Source organism: Notolabrus celidotus, chromosome 2 (assembly GCF_009762535.1).
Source record: "Notolabrus celidotus isolate fNotCel1 chromosome 2, fNotCel1.pri, whole genome shotgun sequence".
In the NCBI taxonomy this organism is placed as follows: Eukaryota; Metazoa; Chordata; class Actinopteri; order Labriformes; family Labridae; genus Notolabrus; species Notolabrus celidotus.
This window is the reverse complement of record NC_048273.1, coordinates 29,524,469-29,552,179: the sequence shown is the minus strand read 5'-3', so window position 1 is coordinate 29,552,179 and position 27,711 is coordinate 29,524,469. Positions and strand designations below refer to the sequence as shown.

Genomic DNA, 27,711 nt, shown 5'->3' with positions numbered 1-27,711 from the left:
AGGGTAAAACAAGACTGATCCCCAGGTGAATTTACTTGATAAGAGAGTGGTGTGTGTGTTTCTAACAGACATTAAAGTTGGTGTTCTTTGTATTTGTAAAACCTGCCTTCTTTTTAATACAACCAGGTGTTTAAATTTGTCCGTAAAACGGCAGATCCAACAGTAAATCCACTTGGAATTGCTAAGGGGGGAGTCATTATGTTTCCCGTTTCCTCTCCACAGTCAGCAGAAATGCCGCACAGAGGGGGGAACACCTGCTCCACAGTTACCTTGGGTAGCTCCTCAATCTGGTTAGCGTCCAGGTAGAGCTCCTCCAGAGTTCTTTCAAAGCTGAAGATCTCCTTTGGGACCTGCTGCAGACTGCAGTGGGAGTAGTCCAACACTGAGATCACTTCCTCTTCTCCACGGAAACAACGGCACGGCACCAGCCGGCCAATCAGCTTCCGCTTAGTGGTCATTTCCAGACACTGCACTGTGGAGACAAGAAGAGAGATGATGTTAGATTTCAGAGGGTCTGATACACTTAAATATCAATGTGCACATTGTGGCTCATCTTTTCAGGCTGTCCAATTGTATCCATTTATTGTATGACTGCTGGATTAACAGTCAAAAGCATCAAATATGCATCTGAATCACTAAGAAACTACAGAGCTGACATTAAGGTTCATGTGTGGGATTTTCTCTCAAATATTCCAAAATAAAAGTGAGCTCCATGACAGATTTCACAGCTTTTGATGAGTAATGCCCTACATAAATGTACAAAAGAAACCTTGAATCATAAAAACAACACCTACCGCAAAAAAAAGATCATAGTGTGAAGGAAAAAGGTGTAGGTGTAAATGTAAGTCTGAGGGTGTAAAAATGAGTCTGATGAAATGAATCTATCAGAATCAAATCAGATCAATCATCTCCTCAGTGGAGGAGAAGATGTGTGAGATAGTTGACCAAGGGCAAAAAAAAAACCTGTTGGAGTCCTGTCTTGAAGGGATGGGCAATGATTACGTCTATTCGAATATTTTAACACTTAGTAAAAATTGAAGAGTTATTTTCAATATTTTCTCATTTTAAAAGTACAATTTTTCAGTGTTTTCACCGGTGCCTGGTTTAATACGATATTCCTGCCAGATAGTGCTTATAGCACATCTTAAAGCTGTTTGCTAACCACAGTATGTAACAGAACAAGAAGAATGCTAACTGCATTAAATAGTAAAAGAAGAAGAAAACACAAGCAACAAGAGTTGCAGCGGTTTCTCCGTTTCTGAATCTCACACTACTACACAAGCATTTCCAGAGACTGAGCATGGCTGTAAAATTTGAACATACACGCAAGCACTGACATAAGGTTCGAGACAGACGCTGTCAGTGCCCAATACTCACAGCACCTCGTCCTGCTGCTGGTTAACATGACTGCCACACAAACGGACCAGTAACGGGACAGGTGTGTGTGTATGGGGGGGATTATTCAAATAATCGTTGAAGAGATGCAAATGATTATCGAATAGTATTTTGGCTTAAAATGCCCTTTCCTAATGTCTTTGTCACTTGAAGTTTTTATCTATTCAATTTCAACAAAGAAGAAAAAAATTGATTAAAATTGCAAATCCAGTTTGGTGCGGGAAAAATCTGAGCTTAAACTTTTTAGGCTATATCGCTCAGCCTTATTGGTGTTGCGTAGTTAAGTGTAACGGCCAACTTTAAGCACTGAGTGTTAGGAAAATCTAGTTGGTAATGCTTAAGTTGATTTATTTCCATACAAAGTTCCAGGGTTTCAAAGAACCAGGGAGAGACAATTTTCATGTGAAAAAACCCTTTTAACCTTGGAAGAAATCCACTGTGTGGTCATATGTTGGCTACTCTTTGGAGCGTTGTAGTTCTCATGAGATTACAGAGTTAAAATATACACACATTCACACAATGAGAAAGATTCAGTGACCTATTGTTAGTCAGTCTCTGATTTAGCACAGCTATTATGTAGCCAAATTGAAACATGGTCACCCAGCTTTTAGAGGACTGTGACGAGACTCTCAGCTCCCCACACACACACAAACACACATACACAAAAATACACACAATCTGGCGCCGAATAATTAGACTGAATCCTTTGTAATTCTGTGACAACATCACTCCATCACACCATTACACAACATAGAGGCTGAATGGCATGAGTAGGCTAAATGTGGGTATTAAAATGCTTGAGTGAGGATTTATCATTCAGCATTATCATTTCAAACTCTCCACTCAATCCACTGACAAATAAAAGTGTTTAAAGCTGCCTTTTCACTGAGAACAAAAAGACAGCTTTTGGAGATCTCACTGACGCCTCAATATCCTGTTTGATCTGGATGAGCTAAAACCAGCTGTGAGGACACGGTGAAGGAGAGGAGAAATGGAGGATGACAGGAAGTAATGAGGAGTTAACAGCTACAGTAGAGAGAAAACAAAAAGGAGGACGAGGAGGAAAAGAGAGCAGAAGGTTTAGAGATAAGACTCGCAGCTTTTATCGGCACATAAACACACACATGTCCGGCTGCACAGCGAGGCCAGATGAATCCAGGAGATAGACAGAGTCATCTTCAGCACAGTGAGGACACTATGTTATCTACTCCGGTCCACAGCAAGGCCGGTGAAATCTGATAAAGAGCACCGCAGATCCTCCAGGACTGTTTATCTAAAAGGGCTGGACCATTAAAATCAATACATCCTTATCCAGCCGTGCTCAAAGCGGGCGTAATGAGGCGAGCTGGGATTTACTGTTTGTCGACAATACATGTAAACTCTGCAGACAGTACTCCTGGGGTTAGACGGGGTTTGTTGTGCACAGTAGAATGGTTGGGACTTGGACAATGAGGATTATATGGCTTAGATAAGGGTATGGTATGTCTTGTGTTCTCCTTTTACCTTATGGTCCCTATGTCAGACGAGGTGCGAGGGGGTCGTTTTGCTAAACATGCAGCCAAGAAAAGAGGCAGCAGAAAGTAAAAGCTTTGTAGTGCAGGTAGGAAATGCAGACAAATATCCTTTTATCATCTTGTGTTTTATTCTGGTAACATGTTTTAAAACAGAGACTCCTATTATCACATGATATGAGGTCTAAATGATTTATTGGCACAATAAGTTTTGACATTGGTCCATGTAAGATCACCAAAGCCAGAAGGCGATGCACTGTAAAATGAAAACTTAAAATTGTTGGCCTGAAAATGATTTTTTGTTTAAAGGTGCTGTGAGGAACTTTTGTTTTGTATTGATTCTGGCGCCCCCCTTGTAGACAAAGTGATGCCTCTTATCTCTTGTCCTGTACATGCAAAAGTAGTATTTTCAACAAAAGCCTCATCCTGTTGTGCTCAACAGTCAACTTTATCAGGCAATGTGATTACTTTCCATGAAAACAGTCAAATAAAGGCTGTTTCTGAAGCAAGATGTCCATCATCTGGTCTGACACCTACCCCCCCAGGGCGGTTTCAGGCATTAAACATTACAACAGAGAAGGTGCCAGTGTTGCTGCTGATGGACTTGTTTGCTATTGAAGGTTATAAAGAGGCATCGGTATCATTTTCAGTCTGTTTCTCAGCCAGTTCAAAACTCCTCACAGGGCCTTTAAGTAAAAAAAAAAATTCCATTTTGTTTCAAACTACATCAAAGTAGTTATCTCAACTACCTGTATTAATTTGTGTAAAGTTGGTCTCATTTCATAAGTTAGGTTGGCAAAACTTGAAATTATGGGTTTGAGGCTCGGCTAAATGATTTGAGTATGCTTCAGGTAAAGAACGGGGTCTCCAACTCAAATCTACAGGGGTCTTCAACACTTTCAATTTCCCACATGTCGCGCCATCTCTCCTGTGCTGTGTGGATTTTATCGGCCTAAAGGTGAGTGTTTTGTTTGAGTATTGTATTGAAACTCTAGCTTTGCAGTTGGTCTATATATGGTGAGTTGATTACCGGTTAAAGTAACTTTAATTTGTTTAGTTAGTTAGTTTAATAAGGCAGGGTCATTACCAATAGTTAGCCACCTTGAACATTAGCTAGCTACCTTGCAATTGGGAAAACGGTGCAGTAACATGCAGTAACAAAGGTACTTTCACTTCTTAGTATGTGGAACTCAAAACATTAAGTTACACTACATATGAATGATAAGTTATCTCAACAAAAACTAATCAAATGTAAGATTTCTAGTTAGCCTCAAAACAAAAAAATCAAGTGCAGACAGCCGCCTTGAAATCTTGAGTTTTCACAGCTTTTTCGTTTTAACAGTGTGAAACACATTAGAAATTGCTCAAAACAAAGTCAATCCTCAGTAAGCCCTGTATGTAATTGCCCAAATCTACATCAGCATGCTTACAGCCAGTTACAGAACTGTTATCTGCCACCTAACACACTCTGTTGTTTTTACTTTATTAACAACACAGGAATCTGTGGAGGTAACAAACTGTGACCAGTCATAATGACTGTAAACAAATGGATCAGTGCCGACCTTTACTAAGGATAGCATCAGATACAAGTGGCTTTGACAGTCTGTTTGGCACTATTATGCACTGATTGCCTCCTCAGGCAAACACGATGCAGAACCTTTGCAAGAGCTCTGGAGAGGAACATGAGAGACACTAAACCGAGCTGGCTCAAACAAAACCTCAAAATGATCTATTTTCAGGGTACCAGAACGTCACAAAATACACAGAAAAATGTTAAAACGTAGGAGCAGTAATAATGTATTGAAACACTGGTCTCTTCATTCCGTTGTGTGGACTCAGTTCCAACCAAACATTAAGATATTAATGTAAAATAAAAACACAAGAGCGAACAAGAAGAAGTTGTCCAATCGTGTTGCTCCTTTGAATTCGTTTGAAGAGAGACAAAGGGACAAACAAAGCCTCTGATTGGTTAAGAGAGCACCCATAACATGAGCAGGAGTCAGGGGGGCGGTCAGTCAGTCAGTCTATTGCGTCATCAAGGGTCCTGATTCTCTCTCCGCCGTAACTAGCTGAGCAAGCGACAATAAGTAAGGGACAATGTATAGTGATCGGGTTGTTGAGTCTGATTCAAACCCAGATAGGGCGAGCAGGGCCCCTTTGTGAAGTGCCGTCTGAAGCATGGTTTATACTTCTGAGTTGACTCTATGCATACTTGTGCATTGCAGTGTCCGTATCACTCTGCAATACTATACCTCAACACCGTTGGCAGTGCAATTTCAATGCTAGTCATATCAGCATTTCCCGATCACACTTACATTCTCTGCTTGTTCGTGCAGAGGAAAACATGCCGACTGAATTCAAGCGTAATACATTATGTTGGAGTTGGAGCTAATTAATGTCAAAGTAGTTTTTATACTGCAATTATTTCAAAGAAGAAAAGAGAGTAGATGTGAATGTGGAATGTTGTAGATGCAGGAAATTACAATGCTACCGGAAGGACCAATCACAGGGCTTGTGGTCTGCCTTGTTTGACGTGTATTTAGATGCTGCTATGCGGTTGTGGGCTATGGCGTTGGTCTGACGCAGAGTATAAACCAGGATTAACCCTGAGGAAAATTTAATGTGAACAGTTTGCAGGCCTGAAGCACACACAGTTAAGATCAGGATGTCTCACTACTTGCTTTGAGATATTCTGCACAAGTATTGAATAAAGCATTTGGAACTAGTCCATCCCTCTGTGGTTTCAATTTGCCTGACCGATGAGTAGAGGACACACATCAGGTGACACGCTCTGTCATAGATACTGAAGCTGCATTAGGGATCCTCTGAGTAAGCAGGCTGCTTGCTTGGCTGAAAACGACATGTTTAGCAAAGGTGTGAAATCAGTTGAATACTTGCTGCATCCTCTAATCAGCTGCTCGAGAGCCAGATGGCCCTGACTGGAGTCCAAAACGAGCAACACTGACCACAGCTGATGTGACGTTTTTGTGGATTTCTTTCTCCGCTTTTATTTATTGTCCTTCATTTTTATCCGTTCTGTTGGAGGCTTGGCTTCACACTTCACAATTTCTCTCTGATCCAACTCATGAAGTCGATTCATTTAAAGGTCCGCCAAACACGCGAGAACATTTGTTTTCTAGACTGACACACGGTGAAGTAACTTTGAAAGATGGCTTTTAAAGGATCCAAAATGCCCCGATAAAAAAGAATTGTGGTTATTACTTTTGGCAAAGTAGACAGAATAAATATCAGCTCAGTCTGCTAAACAATCTGTTTTTATTATCTACTGATTCTGCAGCTGCTTGATTATGCACTCACAGTTATTTGATGTAACAGCTTGAATTACAAAAACAGAGCAGGCTAAAAATAACGGCTTTTTTCAGTCAAGAGAGCAGAGAGGAAGAGGGAGAGGAGAGGAAGCGGGGCTAATGACAAATATTAGGAGCAAATGGGAGGCTGTTTATGTGTGCAACCATGAGTGCAGACTGTGGGCAGTCACCTTCATGACACAGACATCTCTGGAGACGGATTTTATGCCTGGAAAAACCCAAAATACGGACAAAGAACAATAGTTACAGAGACAAAAGCGTTTCCTCAAATCTGTGGATTCATTTCAATAGAAAATGGAAAACTTTCAGTTTTTAAAATATCCCAAAACTGACCTACTAAACATCAAATACCAGCAGCTGGACTTTAAAAGTTACTACTGCTGATACTCACTAATAAACACCATGATTTCAAGATGACTATAAACTTTCACAACATCTGCTATTATTTCTGTTTCTGTTTGTCCCCCTTTCTTCAGTCCGTCCTGTAATAATGAATGAATTTGAGGGGGACACTAAAGTGTTTCCAGTCCAGCCCAGACTCTGTGTGAGACATAAAAAAAAGTAAGAAGAGAGTCAGACCGAGCCGGGCACCAATCGGGTGAAACAAGGAAGCGAGCGTGGTTGGCTGTGTTGGCTCTTGCTGCTGCTATGGAAACAGCATGACAGAGCAGACTGACTCTGCAGCAGCAACGCTACAAGTGCATGTTCAAGATCCACACACACACAGATACATGTCAGTGTAAGGGTGACAACAGAGAGGAATCAAATATGTGAGCAGTAGTTGCAAACATACAACCATCTACACATAAATACCAGTTATTGGGTATGAATGTGGGGTGGCTGTGGCTCAGAGTTGGTCATCTCTCAATGGGAAGGGTATGGGGTTCCATCCCAGGTCCAGCTCTCCACATGCCACTGCTGCCGGCTGTGCCAGCAGTGTGTGAATGAGACTGGTTAATACTGATGGTGCTCTACACAGTAGCCTCTGCAATCATTGTAATGTGGTGTGAATGTGTGAACGTGACTTATATTGTAAAAGCACTGTGAGTGGTCAGAAGACTAAAGTGAGCGCTTTATAAACACACAGGCCATTTACAAAATCACATCCACACATATTTACACATTGGCAAAAAGGAATTATACAACAACGCCAAAATACTCAAGTGTCCAGCTTTCAAAACACCACTTAGTATGAGTAAACTTGTTTGTAAGATATATACAGTGGGGAAAAAAAGTATTTAGTCAGCCACTGATTTTGCAAGTTCTCCTACTTAGAAAGTTGAGAGAGGTCTGTAATTTTCATCAGAGGTACACTTCAACTATGAGGGACAAAATGAGAAAAAAAACACAGACAAATCACAGACCTGTAACTTCTTCTTTAAGAAGCTCTTCTGTCCTCCACTCGTTACCTGTATTAATGGCACCTGTTTGAACTCGTTATCTGTATAAAAGACACCTGTCCACAGCCTCAAACAGTCAGACTCCAATCTCAACCATGGCCAAGACCAAAGAGCTGTCGAAGGACACCAGGAAGAAAATTGTGGACCTGCACCAGGCTGGGAAGAGTGAATCTACAATAGGCAAGCAGGTCGGTGTGAATAAATCAACTGTGGGAGCAATTGTAAGAGAATAGAAGACATACAAGACCATTGATAATCTCCCTTGATCTGGGGCCCCACGCAAGATCTCATCCCGTGGGGTCAAAATGATCATGAGAACGGTGAGCAAAAATCCCAGAACTACACGGGGGGACCTGATGAATGACCTGCAGAGAGCTGGGACCAAAGTAACAAAGGCTACCATCAGTAACACACTACGCCGAGAGGGACTCAAATCCTGCAGCGCCAGGCGTGTCCCCCTGCTTAAGCCAGTACATGTCCAGGCCCGTCTGAAGTTTGCCAGAGAGCATATGGATGATCCAGAAGAGGATTGGGAGAATATCATGTGGTCAGATGAAACCAAAATAGAACTTTTTGGTAAAAACTCAACTTCCTGTGTTTGGAGGAAGAAGAATGCTGAGTTGCATCCCAAGAACACCATACCTACTGTGAAGCATGGGGGTGGAAACCTCATGCTTTGGGGCTGTTTTTGTGCAAAGGGGACAGGACGACTGATCTGTGTTAAGGGGAGAATGAACGAGGCCATGTATCGTGAGATTTTAAGCCAAAACCTCCTTCCATCAGTGAGAGCATTGAAGATGGAACGTGGCTGGGTCTTCCAGCATGACAATGATCCCAAACACACCGCTCGGGCAACGAAGGAGTGGCTCCGTAAAAAGCATTTCAAGGTCCTGGAGTGGCCTAGCCAGTCTCCAGACCTCAACCCCATAGAAAATTTGTGGAGGGAGTTGAAAGTCCGTGTTGCCCAGCGACAGCCCCAAAACATCACTGCTCTAGAGGAGATCTGCATGGAGGAATGGAGGACTTACAGGAAACATTTGACCTCTGTCATTGCCAACATAGGTTATGTTACAAAGTATTGAGTTGAACTTTTGTTATTTACCAAATACATATTTTCCACCATAATTTACAAATAAATTCTTCAAAAATCCTACAATGTGATTTCCTGGATTCTTTTTTCTCATTTTGTTTCTCATAGTTGAAGTGTACCTCTGATGAAAATTGCAGACCTCTCTCATCTTTCTAAGTGGGAGAACTTGCAAAATCAGTGGCTGACTAAATACTGTTTTGCCCCACTGTATGTTAAGGGCGTGGATTTAGCCGGATGGTTAAATTGCACGCCCCTGTTGCAGGCAGTTTGGGTTTGATTAAAACACCTTCAGATACTTTTAGGAAGTTGTTAATTTTTGACTCTGCACATAATTTGGATAGCTTTGAAGTCGACCAGATCCTTACATCAATTAGTTATCAATATACATTGAAGTAGTATGGGAGGTAGAACCTTCAATTACAGCTCAGGGTTCAGGAGGCAGACACCCTCTCTACTTTTAAGATTAGGCTTAAGACTTTCTTTTTTGATAATGCTTATAGTTAATCTGGCTGAGGCTTTGACCAGCTCTTCATTATGCTGCTATAGGCTTAAGGCTGATTTATACTTCTGCGTCTCCCCTACGCAGCAGGGGCTGACGCGGACTTGAGCCCCACATACTTGTGCGTCGGTGTGTCTGTGTCGCGCAGCAATTCTCCGCCGAAACACTAGAGGGCAGTGTGGTCTCTCTGATAGCCGGTCGCCTGCTTCCTGCCCCGCTACGATCTCTGTTTACTTTTCCACAGCGATTCAGAGCGTGTTATGTTAATCTACAGCTGATACATATTGCTGTTTATCATACAGACATGATTACATGAAGAATAGAGAGGAGGAGATGAAATACACGGCCGATGTGCGGCCGATGTCCGGGATCCCGGAAGTGTTGTAAATGCGGGAAATACAAAGCCGCCGAGCGGACCAATCACAGGGCTTGAGGTCCGCGTCGGCTCTACGGGGAGTTAGATTTTGGAGGAGGTGCACGTCAGCTACGTGCGTAGGCCTCGGTGTAGGTACGGGAGCTACGCGGACCCCCGGCGTAGGGTACGCCGTTGATTCAACGCAGAAGTATAAATCAGCCTTTAGACTGCCGGGAGAACTGGCGCACTGACACACTGGGATCCTATCTCACACCCTTCCCCCGACCCCCTTCACTCACTTTAACTCTCCCTGCCCCATTGAAAGTTACTAACTATAGACCTTTCTGGAGTCCCTGAGCGCCATTGTCTCGTAGGTTCCTCTGAGCTGCAGTAGACGTCCTCCTGCTGTGGAAGTTCCAGACTCAAGCTGATACGGGCGTGCTGGACTCCAGCGACAACAACTACTTCTACTACTACTGATATACTACTACTCGTCTCATCACTAACACAACTCCCTCTCTCTCTCTCTCTCTCTCTCTCTCTCTCTCACTCTCTCTCTCTTATTCTCCTCTATCCTTCTTTCCAACCCCAACTCGGTTGAGGCAGATGGCTGTCTAACATGAGTCTGGTTCCGCTCAAGTTTTCTGCCTGTTAATAGGAAGGTTTATCCTCGCCGCTGTAACTAGCTAGAGATAGAGTAAGGTCTAGACCGGCTATGTTTGTAATAGCGTCTTGAGATAACGTTTGTTGTGATTTTGCGCCATACAAATAAATATTGATTGGTTGATTGAACCAAATGGTATTAATTGAAATCATACTGTTCTTGTTCTTATTTTTAGTGAATCCAATCGTATCTATTAACCCTCCTGCTATGTTCATTTCTCAACAGCAATAATGTTCCTGGGTCAATTTAACACGGCGCATTTTCAATTATCCAAAAGTGTCAGAACCCCCCAAAAATCCCTATAAACATTTTTTTAATCTCATTATTAAGTCCATTACTAACCACTTGAATCAATATTTAGTGTAATGGTGTTCTTCAATCCTCACAGATCATGGTTTAATGAGGATAACTCACTTGTTTTTAATTAAAATTCATGTTAAAAGGGTGTGTGTGCGCGTGTGTGTATAAGTGGGGTGAAATATGTCACACAGTTGCAAATAAACGCCTAGTATTTGACACTTCTGACCCCTTTTAGCCTTTACTTTGACTGCCGGGTCAAATTGACCCACAAACAATATATCTATAAACATGCAGGGGGGGTTGCAAATATATGAAATTAACTATTTTCATTTTATATGTTGGTTTCACCTATTAAGCCAAGCAGAAAAAGTGTCATACCGGCAAAATACTTTTAACTATTTTTGGGGGATTTTTGAACTTTGAAAAGGGTCAATTTGACCCGCAAAAACACAAGAGGGTTAAGGACTGAATCAGATCGGATCTTCTTGTTAAGCATTAGATGGAGAGATTCACACCCCTATTAAAGAAGTTTATTTTGCTTCTCACAAGTGAATGTGAAGCATGTGAATTATTTCAGGTTCAAGTAACTGCAAAGCTGAGTTGAAGTTGCTTCAGCACGGCACAGCCATATTTACACACTCTATTAGTATTAAGCCAATGAAGAGCATTTATCTGATATCTTTCATGCTCCCTGGATGCCTTTCCTTCTGATATGTTGTAGACTAAAAGTATAAAGTACTATAAAGAGAAGAAAGTCATCCTGGAGTGCGGTACATGTTTAAAAAAAATGTCTGCATCTCTGCTGGTAAGTCTTCAACGTGTCTCTGCTCTTCCTGAATCTCACCTCATGTGGTCTCTTTTCTTATTTCTTCCCTCTGATCTTCATTGAAGTGGGTGAGTGAGTGTATATATGTGTGTGTGTGTTAGTGTGGTGAACTCCCCCGGGTCCCATCACAGCCATCATTTCACGTGCAGTCTTTGCAGTCACCATAGTAACGGCTGCCATAGAGACCGTCTCCCAGGAGCCGGGTGTATTTTTACTCATTCTCTCTCTTTCTCTGTGTCATAAAACAGAACAAGCTGCACTCGGTGGGCGAGCGCTCCACATTCGGCATCGTTTTACACGGACTCAAATATATCAGACACCTTTAGAGAACCTGAACACCGGCTTCAGAGTAAAGTCTCTCCTTTTATCTGCCGCTCTCGTTTCTGACTGTCCTTTTCTCTGTAACGGTGCGAGTGCTGCACTGGGCTGAACTCACTCCAGGCTTCTGCAGTAACACACACTGCAAAGAGTCATGCAAACACAGACACATAAATGCTAGGGATGGGCATTTCAAGCCAAAATGCTATTCGATAATCGTTGGCTTCTATTTGACGATTATTCAAATAATTGCATCCCCCACCACACACACACACTCTCACACTCTCACACACACCTGTCCCGTTAACATCCCGTTTGTGTGGCAGTCGTGTTAACCAGCAGCAGGACGAGGTGCTGCTAGTAGCGGGATCTGACAGCGTCTGTCTTGACCTTTACTTCCGTGTTTCTTTTAAGCGGCATTGCGTGTATGTTTATATTTTACAGCCATGCTCGGTCTCTGGAAATCAGTGTGTAGCCAGAGAAAATCGCTGCAACTGTTGCTAATGTTTTCTTCTTCTTTTGCTATTTAATGCAGTTAGCATTCTTCTTCTTCTGTTACTTAATCAGTTAGCAAACTGCTTTAAGACGCTCTATAGCCCCCGTCTGGCAGGAATACCGTAATACAACCACGCAACGGTGAACACGATGAAAAATTTTACTTTTAGAATGAGAGAATATTCAAAGTAATTCTTTGATTTTTACAAAGTGAATGAATGTTTGAATATTCGATAACCATTGCCCATCCCTAATAAATGCCCCCCTCACGCACGTACGAATGCACGCACGCACACACAACCGCACGCACAACTGCTTGTGGTTATTTGAGCGGTGAAGGTGAGAGAAGATGAAGGAATGGAAGATCCTTATTTCACATGCAAGCAGATCCTAAAGTAAGGTAGTGTGTGTGTGTGTGTGTGTGTGTGTGTGTGTGTGTGTGTGTGTGTGTGTGTGTGTGTGTGTGTGTGTGTGCGTGTGAGAGAGAGGAATTTCACTAACTAGCAGCCAAGAACAGCTTGTCCTGTCTTTTTTTACATTCATTAAATCCCCTCTTACAGCGGTTACCTGTACCAACACCTGCACACAAACACACAGATTTGTGTTTCTCTTTGTCTGAGGCAGCGTCCTCATTATGACTTCCTGTTTGAAACACCAGCACGCTAAGGCATGTCAGCCTCAATGTTTTCATGAGCTTGATAAATCAGAAATGAGGAGTCACTGAGGTTTGAAGTGCAGGTGTATCTCCAGGGAAGATATGAATGCTAATGAAGGACATTAAGATTGACATCCAAGGATACTTGAAGCCTCACAGTCAATGCAGTCTGGGATTTCTTCCAGCTTCACATCACACTAACAAGGGATAAGCAATGAATTATTGAATAAATATTGAAATGGCTGGCTTTGAGTGAGCTGAATGTGTCTTTATTAGCTGTTAATGTAATGTGCCATGCTGTCATTTTAACAAACATGGAGCAACATCTGGACAATAATCCATCCATCCATCCACTTTGCCTACTTCTCTTTTTTATGGTCACATGGCAGGCTGGAGCCAATCACAGCTCATGTAGAATGAGGGGTATACCGTGAATAGGATGTCAGTTTATCACAATGCTGGTATGCAGAACAGAGTTTAAACATTGAAACCTACAACCACAAGTACAGCTCAAATGTTTGCTGACTGGGGCGCTGGTGGCCTAGCAGTCTAAGGGCCCCTCGTATAGTGGCTACAGTCTTCATCACAGAGGTCTCTGGTTCGACTCCCAGCCTGTCGACCATTTTTGCTTCATGTCTAACCCACTCTCTACTTCCCACATTTCCTGTCTCTCTTCAGGTGTCCTGTAATTAAAGGCAAAAAGGCCCAAAAATATATCTTAAAAAAAAATATGTTTGAGGACTTTAACTGCAACTAATGGATGAATGCACCAGTCAACTAAAAGGAGCGATTTTGATTATCAGTGAGCCTTTCTTCAGCACAAGAAGCAACATTTAGCATCCAATTTCTCAAATGTCAATATTCTATACCTCATTTTTTAACATATATAACTATAATCTTTAATCACAACATTTAACATTTTAGCACATGTTGGTTTTTTTTGGTTTTTTTTAGCATTTTCGTCTTTATTTATAGGAAAGCTGAAGAGAGACAGGAAATGTGGGGAGAAGAGAGTGGGCGCAGACATGCAGGAAATGGTCGAGGCCAGGAACCAGCAACTGCTGTGAAGAGGACTATAGCATGCTTAGACCAGTAGGCCAATGGCGCCCCAACATTTTAACATTTAATCCCAGTTTGTGACTTTTAAGTGACATGAATTTATGAGAAAAACTTAATAATATGCATAATATTAATATGCACATCACAATCTAATATGCATGCTTATCTTAGCCAGCAACATGCTTTCAATGGATTTTTATTAATGCTTGAAATCGGATTATGCTATTGATTATACATGATTGTTTGTTCTGTTAGAAGTGACACTAATCTGCATTATTCTACAATTCATGACAGAATTCATATTAAGCGCCAGCCTCTAACTGTTTCAGATGTGATATGCTGTCATATAGGATAAGAAAAAGCAGTTTTCATTTAGGGGGGCGTTAACGTTGCTCGACAGCAGCCACACTGATGAAGCTGCCTGCAGTGTCTTCAGATCTTATTTGTTTATTTTTTAAATAAGCCTTGTGAGCCCATTATTTCAAAATGCCACAGATTTGTCTGTCGCTAATCAAGTCCTAATCTTAATTGTTCCCCTCAGCTTTATTTTGGACTTAAGCAAGAACGCGTCAGACACATGGAGATTATACAAACGCCACAAAACAAGGCTTTCACCAGCACTCTTTGACCAGGAGTTTCTTGCTATAAGGCAACAGAATGATAATGTTTTCATGTCTTAAAGTAAGGATGCTTGTCTGGGAACTATCCCTGTCAATTCAATAAGATGTAGGTGAATGACCTCTTAGAGCACTATTACATGACGTGACACAGGACACTTCAGTGATATTAAAAGAAAGAATTTGAAGCTGATCATTTTTGCAACGTCCTCCAAACCGGAGCATTTTCTTTGACTCTCTGTTGAGATTTATCAAATATAAAGAAAATAAGTTTATATGCAGTGGTGGAACGAGAAGTTCAGCCTTTACAGAGCATGATGAATGTAGAACAGAAGTCTACAAGGATTATTTAGTGTTTTTCAACTTTATCTTCATTTGAGAATGAATAAAAAAACAACTGCAGTTCTGATGTTTGACACAGGTGATGGCATAGAAGGATCTGGACTATTTCAGCTCAAATGTGTTATATGCCTGATGATTTTGTAGCTTGTGGATTTCTCATCTAGTATTTCTCTTAAAGGTGACATATCATGCAAAATGGACTTTTTAATGGTTCTCTACCTGAAATATGTGTCCCTGGCATGTCTACAAACCCCCCAAGAATGAAAAAAATCCATTCTGCCCCTGTTCTGATTTCTACACCTTTCTGTAAATGTGTGTGAAACGAGCCGTTTCAGACTTTGGTGTTTTTGTTACGTAACAACAATATCCGGTCTGTCACGGAGTCAGAGCTCGGAGCTTGTTCAGCCCATAGACTGTATAAAATAATACTGAATCCCTCCCCCGTTTTTCATTACCTGCACAAATGTGTGCTAACAAGGAGCTTAGGAGGGAGGCATGCTAGTTGTAGGCTGTCTTAATAAACACAAAGGTCGGTTTTACTCCCCACGTCTGCAGATTTGAAGATCTAGTGGATGATTTTTATTTATCATGGATAAGTGCTAGCGCTAGTTAGTATAGCTACATAGCTACATGTCGTAGCTGTAGCTGTGTACCAAGACACACGTCTACATACTGACAAATAAAACAACAAGAAACACTAAATCTGTGACCAATCCTTCAGAAAAGGTCCCGCTGCCTTTCTGGCAGAGGTCGGTTTTACTCCCCACGTCTGCAAATTTGAAGATCTAGTGGATGATTTTTATTTATCATGGATAAGTGCTAGCGCTAGTTAGCATAGCCACATAGCTACATGTTCATAGCTGTGTACCAAGACACTCGTCGACATACTGATAAATAAAACAACAAGAAACACTAAATCTATGACCAATCGTTCAGAAAGGTCCTGCTGCAGGCGCCTCTCCGTCAGGATCAGATTCTGGATCAGATTCAGAGGGTTGAAGTAACGTGATCTCTGAGCAGCCCTGTATATTCAGCCAACATGTAAACATTAGATCAACGTGCTGGAGAGCCGAGGCACATCCACTTCCGGAGGGGGCGTGGTCAGAGGGAAAACAGAGTGTTCTGAGGAGGACTGAAGAAGAGGGCTTTTCAGGCATGCCAAAATCTGATTTCAAAGTGTTTTTTTGAGCATATACTTTAAAGACATGTTTTGGGGACCTCTTAGACCAATATATATTGATGAAAAAAGCGTGATGTCACCTTTAACTCCAAAATCATATGTGTCTGCTTCCAACCAAGGACTGTGCCAGCTATGGGTAATCAGTCTGTGCAGTGAACAAAGTTCACTTAGCCTCAGTATCATCCATCCTAAGAAATACTGATGTAAATACAAACTAAAAGGGATAATCACTTAAGAAGGTTGTTTGTCAGAGCCTTCCCAATCTTAGAGCCAATCAGCAGTCCTCTGATGACCATACAGGGACATACAGTGAGATAACTGAGCCTCTGGTTTAACATGGGAAGGGGATTTAAACACAACTTACTTGCCCATGCACTGCTTTCGTGTACAGTCCAACTAGCAACATGATACACAACAATAGAGCTGACATCTAAGAGCACTAACATAAAGATATGCTGAGAGGTTACGGTGCTGAACTACTTCTGATCTGTTCTGTGTCTTCTGCTCTCCATATGGGTTGTCTGTTTTCTTGCATGCAACCAATTCCTGCTGAAGACAAGCGGCAAGGTCTGGTCTTGAGAAATGAAGCCAATGCAAAAGTGCAAAAAACTGCAGATCCCCATTAACACTCACGTTAAACTGCACATATATGCAGCAGAAATAAACATGTTTGAAGTCCAGTATGAGAATAGTTTGGGTTTGAATGGCCCACATCTCTATTGCTGCACACTTCAGGGATGGATTTAACCCTATCATTTCCATGATATTAAGATTTAAAGTTTTAGATAATAAGGCATATTAGGAGCATGGCTGATTTGACTGACAGGTGAGCATGTTGTAGCCGTTTGTCAGGTGACAAGGCTTTGACCTCAGCTCCACCTCTTTGCCTGTGTCTAGTTTGAAAAGTTCAGTTGAGTCAGCATTTCCAATATGGCCACCGCCATCGTTCTGCTTCATTACTCCTCTTCAGGGACCAATGGGTGACGTCAGTGAGACAACATTCATATTGTACACAGTCTAAGGCTGAAACACTCAAGGAGGATACTATTCAGACTAGACCCTGAACCAGGATGCCTCTGATGCTGAAAACGTGTCAACTGCCTCCAGATGATGTATTCTCATCTAAAATCTGCAAACAGAAGAGTGTCTTCTAAACAAAATACCTGTTTCTGATCTGTTGCATCTGTAATGAAGATTTGATTGAAGTAAGGTAAGAGATCAGTTTAAGAGAACGGCTTTTAGCATCCAGTCTAACCTTAAATGAACTCTTCCCAAGGAAAAAGGGAAGAACCACACTCACACAGACAACATGCTCAACCACTCTTCCTCTCAGACACTCTGCAGCTGGATATGATGGCACGCTTCACCCACCAACAGTCATTCTAAGTAATTGGACAAATGACTAATGTTTTCACAGTCTCAGGAATGGCAGTGCAGTCGGGCTGAATCATGGTTTGCACGTTTTCACGCTCAGTCAGTCCAAGCTGCCTGACACTGTGGCTCCAGGTGGCACGTCTCTAAAACTAAATGACCCTTACATCCAAGACGCTAAAAATAACCAACAAAACGCACAACAGCTGACTGCTCACCTGCACCATAAATGTGGGAATCAATTACGCTTAGATGCATGAATAAACAAACACACGAATGCACCAAATGGGTCAGAGTGGTGTTACCTAAAGCAGACTGGCCTGGATACATGTCTTCAAAAGTGCCCACTATAACTCTGTGCCAGAGAAGTTAAGGACCTGGCTGTGTTAAGGGAACAGTAGAGACACATGATAGGCAGAAAGTTAGACAGACAAACAGTCAGATGTATAAATAGCAGGCAATAAAGATGGATAAACAAGCAGCAGACAGAGAAGCAGGGATAACAGAGAGTCGTGCTGTCAGAGAGGAACAGATCTGTGGTGTTTTTTAGGTTCAGTATATGGTTTACATCTGTTGAGTTCTGAAAAATAGTCTTAAAATCAAAGGAGCGGCAGAAACTGTGCTTGCCTTTCTTGGACAGGAAACATGGGGAGACATGCGCTGAAGGGCTGCTTGATCTTAATCAAGCATGTCATTTTTTGGTCAAATGCAACTGGGGCATTGTTGTCCTTTTTATAGACTAACCAGAGGATCCCAAACCCCAATAAAGGATCTCAACATCAATCTGAAAAGCCACAGAAGGATTCTAAAGAGGGAGAGGCATAAAATAAGCTTAGTGTTGCCTCACAAAGTTAATTTTGTTTATTTTATTGCTCTCTCTCTGCCTATAATACGTGAACAATTACCAGATAACTGAATTACTTTTTCAGGGACTTCAAATAATTTAAGGGACACAAAGAAGATATCTAACCAGAAGACTTGCTGTATGTATGAGACAATAAATGGAGGCAGTTAAACATATTGAATAGTCTTGTGCCAAAGGTCAAAGGCCAATCTCCAGACAGAACAATCAATTTATTGATTTAGTTGCTGCATCAAAACAGACAAATAAAGATAATATGTCAGTGATGAGAGTGAAAATTCATACAAGGCTCTCACTAGGCTTTAGATTTGCAAATACACTGAGTTAGAAGGAAAAGGAAATGTGTAGTTTGTAACAAGCTGAGTCTGGTTTTCATAGTTTTTCCATCATACTCTATCTACAGGTGAAAAACTGAGCAAGGCAACATTAAAGCAGGGTTTAAGGTAAAGATATCTGAGCAGACAGAAACAAAGACTAACCTTCAGACAGAGAGGAAAGAATAAGGAGGGCAGACCCTGACTGTTCTGCCTTCACAGCAGAGAAGCAACAACAACAACAAATGTTTTTATAATGGAATGTATTAAAGTGCATTAACTTAAGTATTTATTGAGTGAAATACTTTAGAGTACTTTACTCTGGTTTTTCAAATGAATGTAATCTTGTACCCCGTAGTGGTTCTTTACGCTTGTCTACACCATAGACTGAATAAATAACGGACGTAGTATCCGTGACGTCATCTATCTGTTTCTGAAGCACTGTTTTGAAACCAATCGTTGGCGGGAACCATATTGGATATGTTGAAGTCAACTTAATTGCTGTCGAGGTAAAGAGGCGGGCTTTTGCGCCTCCTCGCCAACAACTATAGTTCTCGCCTGTTCCTCTCGTAATGGAAAACTCATAATCTCAATATCTTTAAAATTACTGAGTTATGAGAAAAATTCACCCCCGTACAGTATGTACCAATCGAGAAATTAGCAATTCAGACTATATCCGTCTTTTGTACCAGGCTGTAAACATGTTTATTTCTGCTGTAAAGATCGGCTTTTTTGAATTTGTGTGTATATGGTTTCCATTACTTCGAGAGCAAGCTTCAAGCGGACACTCTATGACAGGGATGTCCAAACTTTTTTCAAAGAGGGCCACATATGATGTTGTCAGAATACCTCAGGGCCAGTGGCTCCTACTGTGACTTAGGAATCATAAAAATTATCTATGAAATATTTAATAATAATTATTTTAAATGTTTTCTCAATAAAACAGTAACTAGGAAGTACCATGTAAAGATTAGCATACGTTATCTTCTTCCCGGGGAAAGTGTTTTTCATTAGGATCAGGCAATGTGGGAAAAATAGCTTCTCATTATTTTTCTAAGACATGATCACGATCTGGATTTCATCACACTTATTTTTTCATGTTGTTTTTAAGACTGTTCTGACCAGCAGACAATATTTTAAGAACAAAATAATTATTTTCCTGAGTTCTGAACATTTTTTATGCACCTAATTTTGCCTTTTCTGTACAATTTCATAATGTTGATCTTGTCTTGTGTCCTCTTTTGTGTCTTCTGAACTTTTAGTGTTCATCAAGAACATTTTCACATCATGATAAAAACATTAGTTTGAAAACCTGTCAGCTTTAAGAGTTCTTGTGTTTCTTCTTTATTGCCATCTTGCAGGATTCCCAGTGCTTTGGCTTTAGACAGGTAGTCCATATGAAGCTTTTTGAGACATTTCTGGATTGACTTTAGTTTTGCTTGTGAGCTTGAAAGAAACTGCAAATGTACAGATGATTCAGTAGGTGATTAATTTCTTTGCTATAAATAACACAATTTAAGATGGAAGCTTGGGGCCATAAATAAATGGACCTCGGGCCGCAATTGGCCCCCGGGCCATACTTTGGACATGTCTGCTCTATGATATGAACTGCAGTTTTAAACACTTCCGCATCGGCTTCAATTCTCGCGTCCGAAGGTTGCCGCTTGGTCTACACCCTCCATAAAACAGACTTAAGACCATAGACTGTATAATAAAGGAACAAAGCCAATCATTGGCGGGTGCCAAATTGGAAATGCTAAACTCAATCTAATGTCTGTGAAGCAAGTGTGAGGTAAAGAGGCAGGCCTTAAGTCTCTTTGCTAACAGCTATCGGGTGCCCGCCTGTCAATCAAGTCAGCCATGCCACTATTCAAGCAAACCCAGTAAGTTCAATATTTTCAAAGATATTCACCCCAAAAAAGTTTCCTCCTCAGTTTGGAAGTTAATTGGAGTACGCAAAAAAGACAAGTGTTTGTGGACAACGTTCAACACAGAATCACACCCAGATGAAGTTAGTGAGCTTTCATTGAGATAGTAGTTTCTGTCACAGAGCTGATGACATAGATAAAACATAACTTTGAGCATAATTAGAATTGCATGACGACATGTAAGCAAGTCATTTTATTAGTGAAGTTTATATCGAGTCGCTACAGCCTCGTCTTGCCTTTCCTTAATATGACAGACGTGTTCAGCATAAGAGATGATTGATAATCAATCTACTGGTTGGTTAGTCTCAGCACTTAGCTGTAGTGCTCATAAGCGGTCACATGTCTGAAAACATGCACAGTGGCTGCTGAAGGGAGCATTATGTATTTATGTAAATGTGTCATTTTCATTAGAAGTCAACTGGCTGTTCACAAACACGTCCAGACTGATGTGTTTGTTTTTTTACTCTGAAGCCTCCTTCCTCCAACTGTTCCTTCATGGAGCTCACAGAGAGAAGACTTTTTCATTTCAGCCTCTCCTCTTCTTCTCTCTCTCTTTTCCAGGCCAGTCTTTTTTTTTTCTACTCTCTGTTCTTCCAGGGTTGTGCTCAGTGGCCCAGTTCTGCCTGAGATGCCCCGGCACATCTCCTCTTTCTGTCTTCTCTTCTTTTTTTTCGCTTTCAGGCTTCTCTCACTCTAGCTCCATCAGTTCTCTCGCTCTCTCTCTTCCTGTCTTTCTTTCTCTTTCCCTCGCGTTCCTTTTCCCATTCCCTATCAAGAGCACAGAAAGGGAAGCCATCTTAAATCTTGCGTGGTAGTTTTTGTTTCCTCTTAACGGGAGCGTCTCGATCTGAATCCATTTTTTAAATCCAGGAGGTGACTCATTGCGAACATAAACTCATCGTGTTGTGTTTGAGAATGAAGAAATCTCCGCAGATTGAGTTCTGTTGTCTCAGTCGCTGGTATGCCAGGAGAGAAAGTGAATCAGAACTTTACTTTAGAGTTTGCAAAAATTAAAGTTTGTCTTTTCAGAGAGACTGAAACTTCTTCAAAGAGCACAAAAGAGACTATTTTATCTTTACGGTTTTCAAGAGTGAACCAAACCTGACCATTTTATGTATAAATCATAACTTCATGTCATGCCCAACAGTAATTTAATAAAACTTATATAAAGATCAGCATAATGGTTTATTGTATATTATTTAAATTCCATTATTACTGATGGTAGATGGTTGATAGCGATGCATGTGTAGCATGTTGCATTATCTTTGTCCTCATGAGCCCTCAACCAGATTTTTGCATGTACTCACTGCAGACTACAGGAAGTATGGACGACGTGTCAACTCTCCAATACAGAAGTCAATATGTTTGAGGCTCCCCGAGGCATGAAAGCATTGTTGTTTATAAATCCTGCCTCCCCCATGTTAACAGATGGGACATGGGCCAAACTAGAAAATCTAAATACACTACCTGTCAAAAGTTTGGACACACCTTCTCATTCAAGGGTTTTTTATTTTTTTAAACACTGTAGATTAATACTGTAGACATCACAACTATTAAAGAACATATGAAATTATTTAATTAACAAAAAGTGTTACACAAACCAGAATGTTTTATAATTTAGATTCTGTAAAGTAGCCCCCTTTTTCCTTCATGACAGCTTTGCACACTCTTGGTATTCTCTCAGTCTGCTTCATGAAGTGGTCTCCTGGACTGGTTTCTAATTAACATGAGCCTTGTCAAGAGTTCATTTGTAGAATGACTTCCCTTTATGTTTTTGAGACCATCAGTTGTTCAGAGGTAGGGTTAGTACACAATGGATAGCCCTATTTGACTACTGTTGTAATCCAGATTATGGCAAAACCAGATTATTTCATAGTTTTGATGTCTTCAGTATTTATCTACAATGTCGAGAATAATTAAAATAAATTAAAACCCATTTAATGAGAAGGTGTGTCCAAACTTTTGACTGGTGGAGTACATCACACAAATTATAGTAAGACACTTCTTGTTGCTAGACCAGTGTGTTCTTCTGCTTTACCCTGACATGTTCCGACTACAAACTTCCTGCAGCGTTCTACACAAGAGTCACGTGATGTTGTTGTGACTTGTCTGTCAGCTGATTTATAGAGGTTTACTCGCCCTACCTGAAACGGCGGGACGACCATGCCCCCTGTTGTCGGACAGTCCAACCTAATCTCTATAAATCAGCCGACAGACAAGTCACAACAACAACAACATCACGTGACTCTTGTGAAGAAGACTGCAGGAAGTTTGTAGCCGAAACATGTCAGGGTGAAGCAGAAAACAACACTGGTCTAGTAACAAGAACTGTCTTACTATAATATACGGTTTCAGACCTGATGGACCTTTTTGGGCCGTCACACATTTATCTTGAACATTATTGATAGTTTTTATCATGTTGATAAATGTGCAAGTTTTCAGAGGTCTAGTTTTAACATGCACTGATGATATAAAAGGATATTATGCCTTGATGTCAGCTTGTAGTGAGCAGTACTTGGACCTCATTTTTGCACAACAGGAGTAGGTGAAGAACCAGTATTTCCCTAGTTGTCTGTTTAAGTGCATCTCTATGAAGCCCTGTACAAACAGACCCTCTTTCTTGATCAATACAAACTCTGAGGAAATAAACCAACTGATGTTTACGTCACTGTTTATTTTGACAAAATACAAAGGAGTATAAAAAATTGGGATTACACTGAACTAAGCAGAATCATCTCAATTAAAGAGGACGGACAAAGAGGATTTAAAAGGACTCTTGATGTCAAAGTCACTCTCAGTGAATGTGTTTGTGTTTATTTATGTTATTTAGCTCTTTATTTAAGGTCACCTTGCCATGTGGGCATCCCAGCAGCTCGTCCAACACTAAGAGCCTTGAAGGAGAGAAGAGCGATACACACACACACACACACACACACACACACACACACACAAATGCTCACACTATTCCACGTCTACTATTACAGTGTCATGTCTTTCAGCTTCCCTCTGCTGACCTAGAAGCTTTGCACTATTTTTAGATCATACAGAAAACAGGTCTTGGTATGAAGACTTTAATTGAACTTTTTCCAGAATAAACCGTGAACCCTCTGCCCTCAAAGTGATACATGACATGTACCAGATCACGTACAGTACAGTTTGATCCAATCTATCAATGTGGAGCTCTTCTAATGGGACAACATTGTTTGGGGTTTTTTGCCTCAGAAGTATTTTTTGGAAATAAGTCATGTCTATCAGAACATTGTCTCCAAAAAGATGTGGTTCAAACTGTTCTTTTTCTACAATGACACCTGTGACTCTTGGATCTGATTCATTGAGCAGACAGAAAAAAAGATGAGCAAAGCTCTGGTGGACAACTTTGGAGGACTCAGAAAAAGCGATCTACATTTTCAAAGCTCCTGTGAGGAGTTTTTTTTTCTGGTTACGAAACAAACTGAAGTGAAGAAAAGGCTTTGCATGTCTACTTCATGGGACGGGTGCGTAGGAGAGGAGTGAGAAGATGACAAAATTAGAATTACAAGAGGCCTGCACCCTGTCCAACTTGTCAAAATAAATTATTTTAATGGCAACGTTTCGGGACTTTCACCAGGCAAACATTTATCAGAGACTCAGGCAGGAAACAACAACAACAACTTAAAAAGGGTGTGGCTACCAGTCTGCGCCTCATCAGTATCATATCATCAGGTGTGGGCAAATCAACGAAAAATAAGACCCTGTAACTGATTGTAAGAATAACAATAAAGAAATCAAACAATATATTATAAATTTAAAAACTTGAATAAATAAATAACAACAAAAACAATAAAACAAAAGTATTAATTAGGAAGAAATAATTTATTTTTGTTGCAGTGTGCAGGATTCTTGTAAGATGAAACAGATTGAAAATAAAAGGGGAGCAAACAAGATCATTAAGAAGAAGAGAGTGAGTGTTTTATACAGCTATTTTCAGTGTCCTATAACACTGTAAGCAGGTACGTGTCAGACTGAGTAAGTAACTGTACGCTGATGTTAGAGCCTTTTTCAAACGTTCCACAGCAAAGACTTAATACTGACAGTAAAAAAACATCAGGTAGAGACTTTAAATATTGCTTTGACCGCATCCAATGCAAACTGAAAGTTCCTTACAGGAGCTTTAAGGTATCCAACATAAAAAAAAACTGAACTCTGAGTAGGCATCCCTTCAAAGCCTCTCCACTAAAAGGGGGTTTGACCAATCAGAATCAAGTATTTAACACAGCAGGGTGATAAGTAAGAATGTCTGTTTCTGAAGCGCTGTATTGAAGCCAATGGTTGGCGGGAGCCATATTGGATTTGCTGAAGTCAACCTAACATTTGTCGAGGTAAAGAGGTGGGCTTTGAGCCTCCTAGGCAACAGCTACTGTGTTCTCACCTGTCAATCAAGTCACCTGTGCCTCTCATTATGGAAAACTCGTAGTCTTAATATCTTCGAAAATTGCCGCGTTATGAAAAAGTTCACCCCAAATTCATGAACTATCCAGACTACACTTGTTTTTTGTACGAAGCTATAAACATGTTTATTTTTGCTGTAAAGGTCGTCTTTTTTGAATTGGTGTGTATGTGGTTTCTGGTACTTCAGGAGCCAGCCTCAAGCGGACACTCGATGAACTGCGGTTTGTAACACTTCTGCATTGGCTTCAATTCTCGCGGCTAGAAGTTGCCACTTGGTAACACAGCAGGGTGATTAGTAAGGAAGTTGGATTGTAAGCTGGACTTAAGGTTGAAAAGAGAAAAATGAACTGGTCCGAGGAGACTCCTATCACCCTCAACCCCGAACCCTCACCTTAGTCATGATTCTTTCATCCTAAAGTGTTACCCACAGGAGAACAGGGTTGTTTTCTGATCTGTTGTGAGCCTGCTTCACTTCCGCTCCATCGTGATGAACAGAGAGCACACAGAGTCCTGATTGCGAGAGAACGCTTCACCTTCACCTGAAAAACTCCCTCTGTACACACTGTGAGACCTGCTGCTAACTGGAACAGCCTCTCTATCTTTCTCTCATCCCTCTCTCTCTCTTTCACTCGGTGGGAGTCAATCCCTCTTTTTTCACTGCCAGCTGATAGCTGTGCATGACTGTCTGGATCTCTATTCATGCGTTCACTCCATCCATCACCTGCTGCTGCCTCTGTCACCCCTCCACCGCCCTCACCTCCCCTTCCTCTCTACCTCTCTTTCATTGTAAACAGATCGCATGCCTTTCATCTAAACATTGATCTCTTTGGTGCCTTTGAACCTGTGACCTCTCCACACAAACGCTCTCTCTTTAAAACTCACAACTTTGCAGGTTTTGGAATGTTTCCCCTCGCCCTGCACAACTGCCTCCATTTGCATAAACACCCTTTAGTGAGTTTCATCCCCGAAGCTTTCCTTAACAGTCCGTGGAAATTGCATAGTGAGCTGTTGCCATGGTTACCGGGGGACTCAATTGCCTAAAATTTCCATAAACCACTAATTAAAAAAGCCCTGGCTTGCAGCACGGTTTTGACTTTTTTTTAATGCAGCACTGCCGAACCCTCAGGTGAGGAAAATAGACTGGGAATGGAAATTATTCCAACACCCACTGTTCATGGTTTTATAATGCTGTGTGTGAATATAGAAGCAGAGCCTGAGTGCAGGGCTCTGTGGTACTTGCCAGGTTTGAAATATCTGGTGTATGGGACACATTTGAAATCTGTGTTGAAGCATTTAGAAATGTATTTCATTCGCTTGATGGGTTCTGGACGGCTTGATGGATTCTGGACAGCCATAGCGAATACGTTTGGAAACTGACTCTCTGATTAGTGTAACTCAACATATAGGTGAGGAAGCCTATGCTGACTAGGGATGAACAATGATTTTTGAATATTTGTTCATTTAGTAAAAATTGAAGAGTTACTTCAAATATTTTCTCCTTTTAAAAGTAAAATTTCTCCTGGTTTTTAACGGTGCCTGGTTGTAATACTACCTGTCCCATTGAAAGTTACTAACCAGAGACCTTTCTGGAGTCCCTGAGCTCCATTGTCTTGTAGGTTCCTCTGAGCTGCTGTAGGCATCCTGTGGCAACAGCTACTACTACTCGTCTCATCACTATCACCGCTCCCTCTATTTCTTATTCTCCTCTATTCCTCTTTCCAACCCAAACTCGGTCTCAGCAGATGGCTGTCCAACATGAGTCTGGTTCTGCCTGTTATAGGAAGTTTTTCCTCGCCACTGTAACTAACTGAATACGACGGGGTCCAATGCTCATGGTGGATTAAGGTAGGGTAAGACTGAGTCTTGTCTTGGTGTTGGGTCTCTGTTAACGGTCTAGACCAGCTATGTTAGTAAAAGTGATGGTTGCGCTGCTCTGCTGGCGACCCTGGCTCGTGCTGGTGCTTTTCACCTGCTTTTTCTTGTTTGTATAGTGTTTTGTATGTTCTAAAACTCCTTTGTGCCAACCTCTATCAGAGTTTTAAATAGTAAATAGCCTGTTAGGGTGGGGACAGTGTCATGGTGCTTTCTCCTTAAGAGTATGCTGTGTGTTGTATGAATGTGTATTATTTATTGTACTTTTCTTATTTAGGTGTTCTTGTGTCATTGTGGTGATTTTTGTAGGAGCAGGTAATGTGCAGCACTGATGTCAAAGACAAATTTCCCTACGGGGACAATAAAGTACATCGCATCGTATCGTAAAAGCGTCTTGAGATAACGTTTGTTGTGATTTGGCGCTATACAAATAAAGATTTATTAATTGATTGATTACTGTATTCCTGCCAGACGGTGGCTGTAGCGCATCTTAAAGCTGTTTACTAACCACATTAAGTAACAAAAGAAGAAGAATGCTAGCTGCATTAATTAACAAAAGAAGAAGAAAACATTAGCAACAGTTTTGGCTATTATCTCCATTTCTGAATCTCTCACTTCTAAACATACACGCCCAGAAATACCGACATAAAGATTAAGACGCACTCTGTCAGTGCCCGCTACTAGCAGCACCTCGTCCTGCTGCTGGTTAACGTGATTGCCACACAAACAGGACAGGGACAGGTCTGTGTGTGTGTGTGTGTGTGTGTGTGTGTGTGTGTGTGTGTGTATGTGTGTGTGTGTGTGTGTGTGTGTGTGTGTGTGTGTGTGTGTGTGTGTGTGTGGGGGGGGGCGTAATTCGTTTATTAAAATAAACGTTGAAAAGATGCCAATGATTATCAAA

General features: G+C 41.1%; 1 protein-coding gene across 1 annotated transcript in view; it reads right to left on the bottom strand.

Moving 5' to 3' along the window:
• lrrc7 (leucine rich repeat containing 7) overlaps positions 1-27,711 on the bottom strand; it is a 108,531-nt gene that overhangs the window by 56,483 nt on the left and 24,337 nt on the right. The window contains exon 2 of the mRNA XM_034707367.1: positions 270-472. Within this exon, the coding sequence (XP_034563258.1) occupies positions 270-472 (203 nt within the window). The remainder of the gene's footprint in view (positions 1-269; positions 473-27,711) is intronic.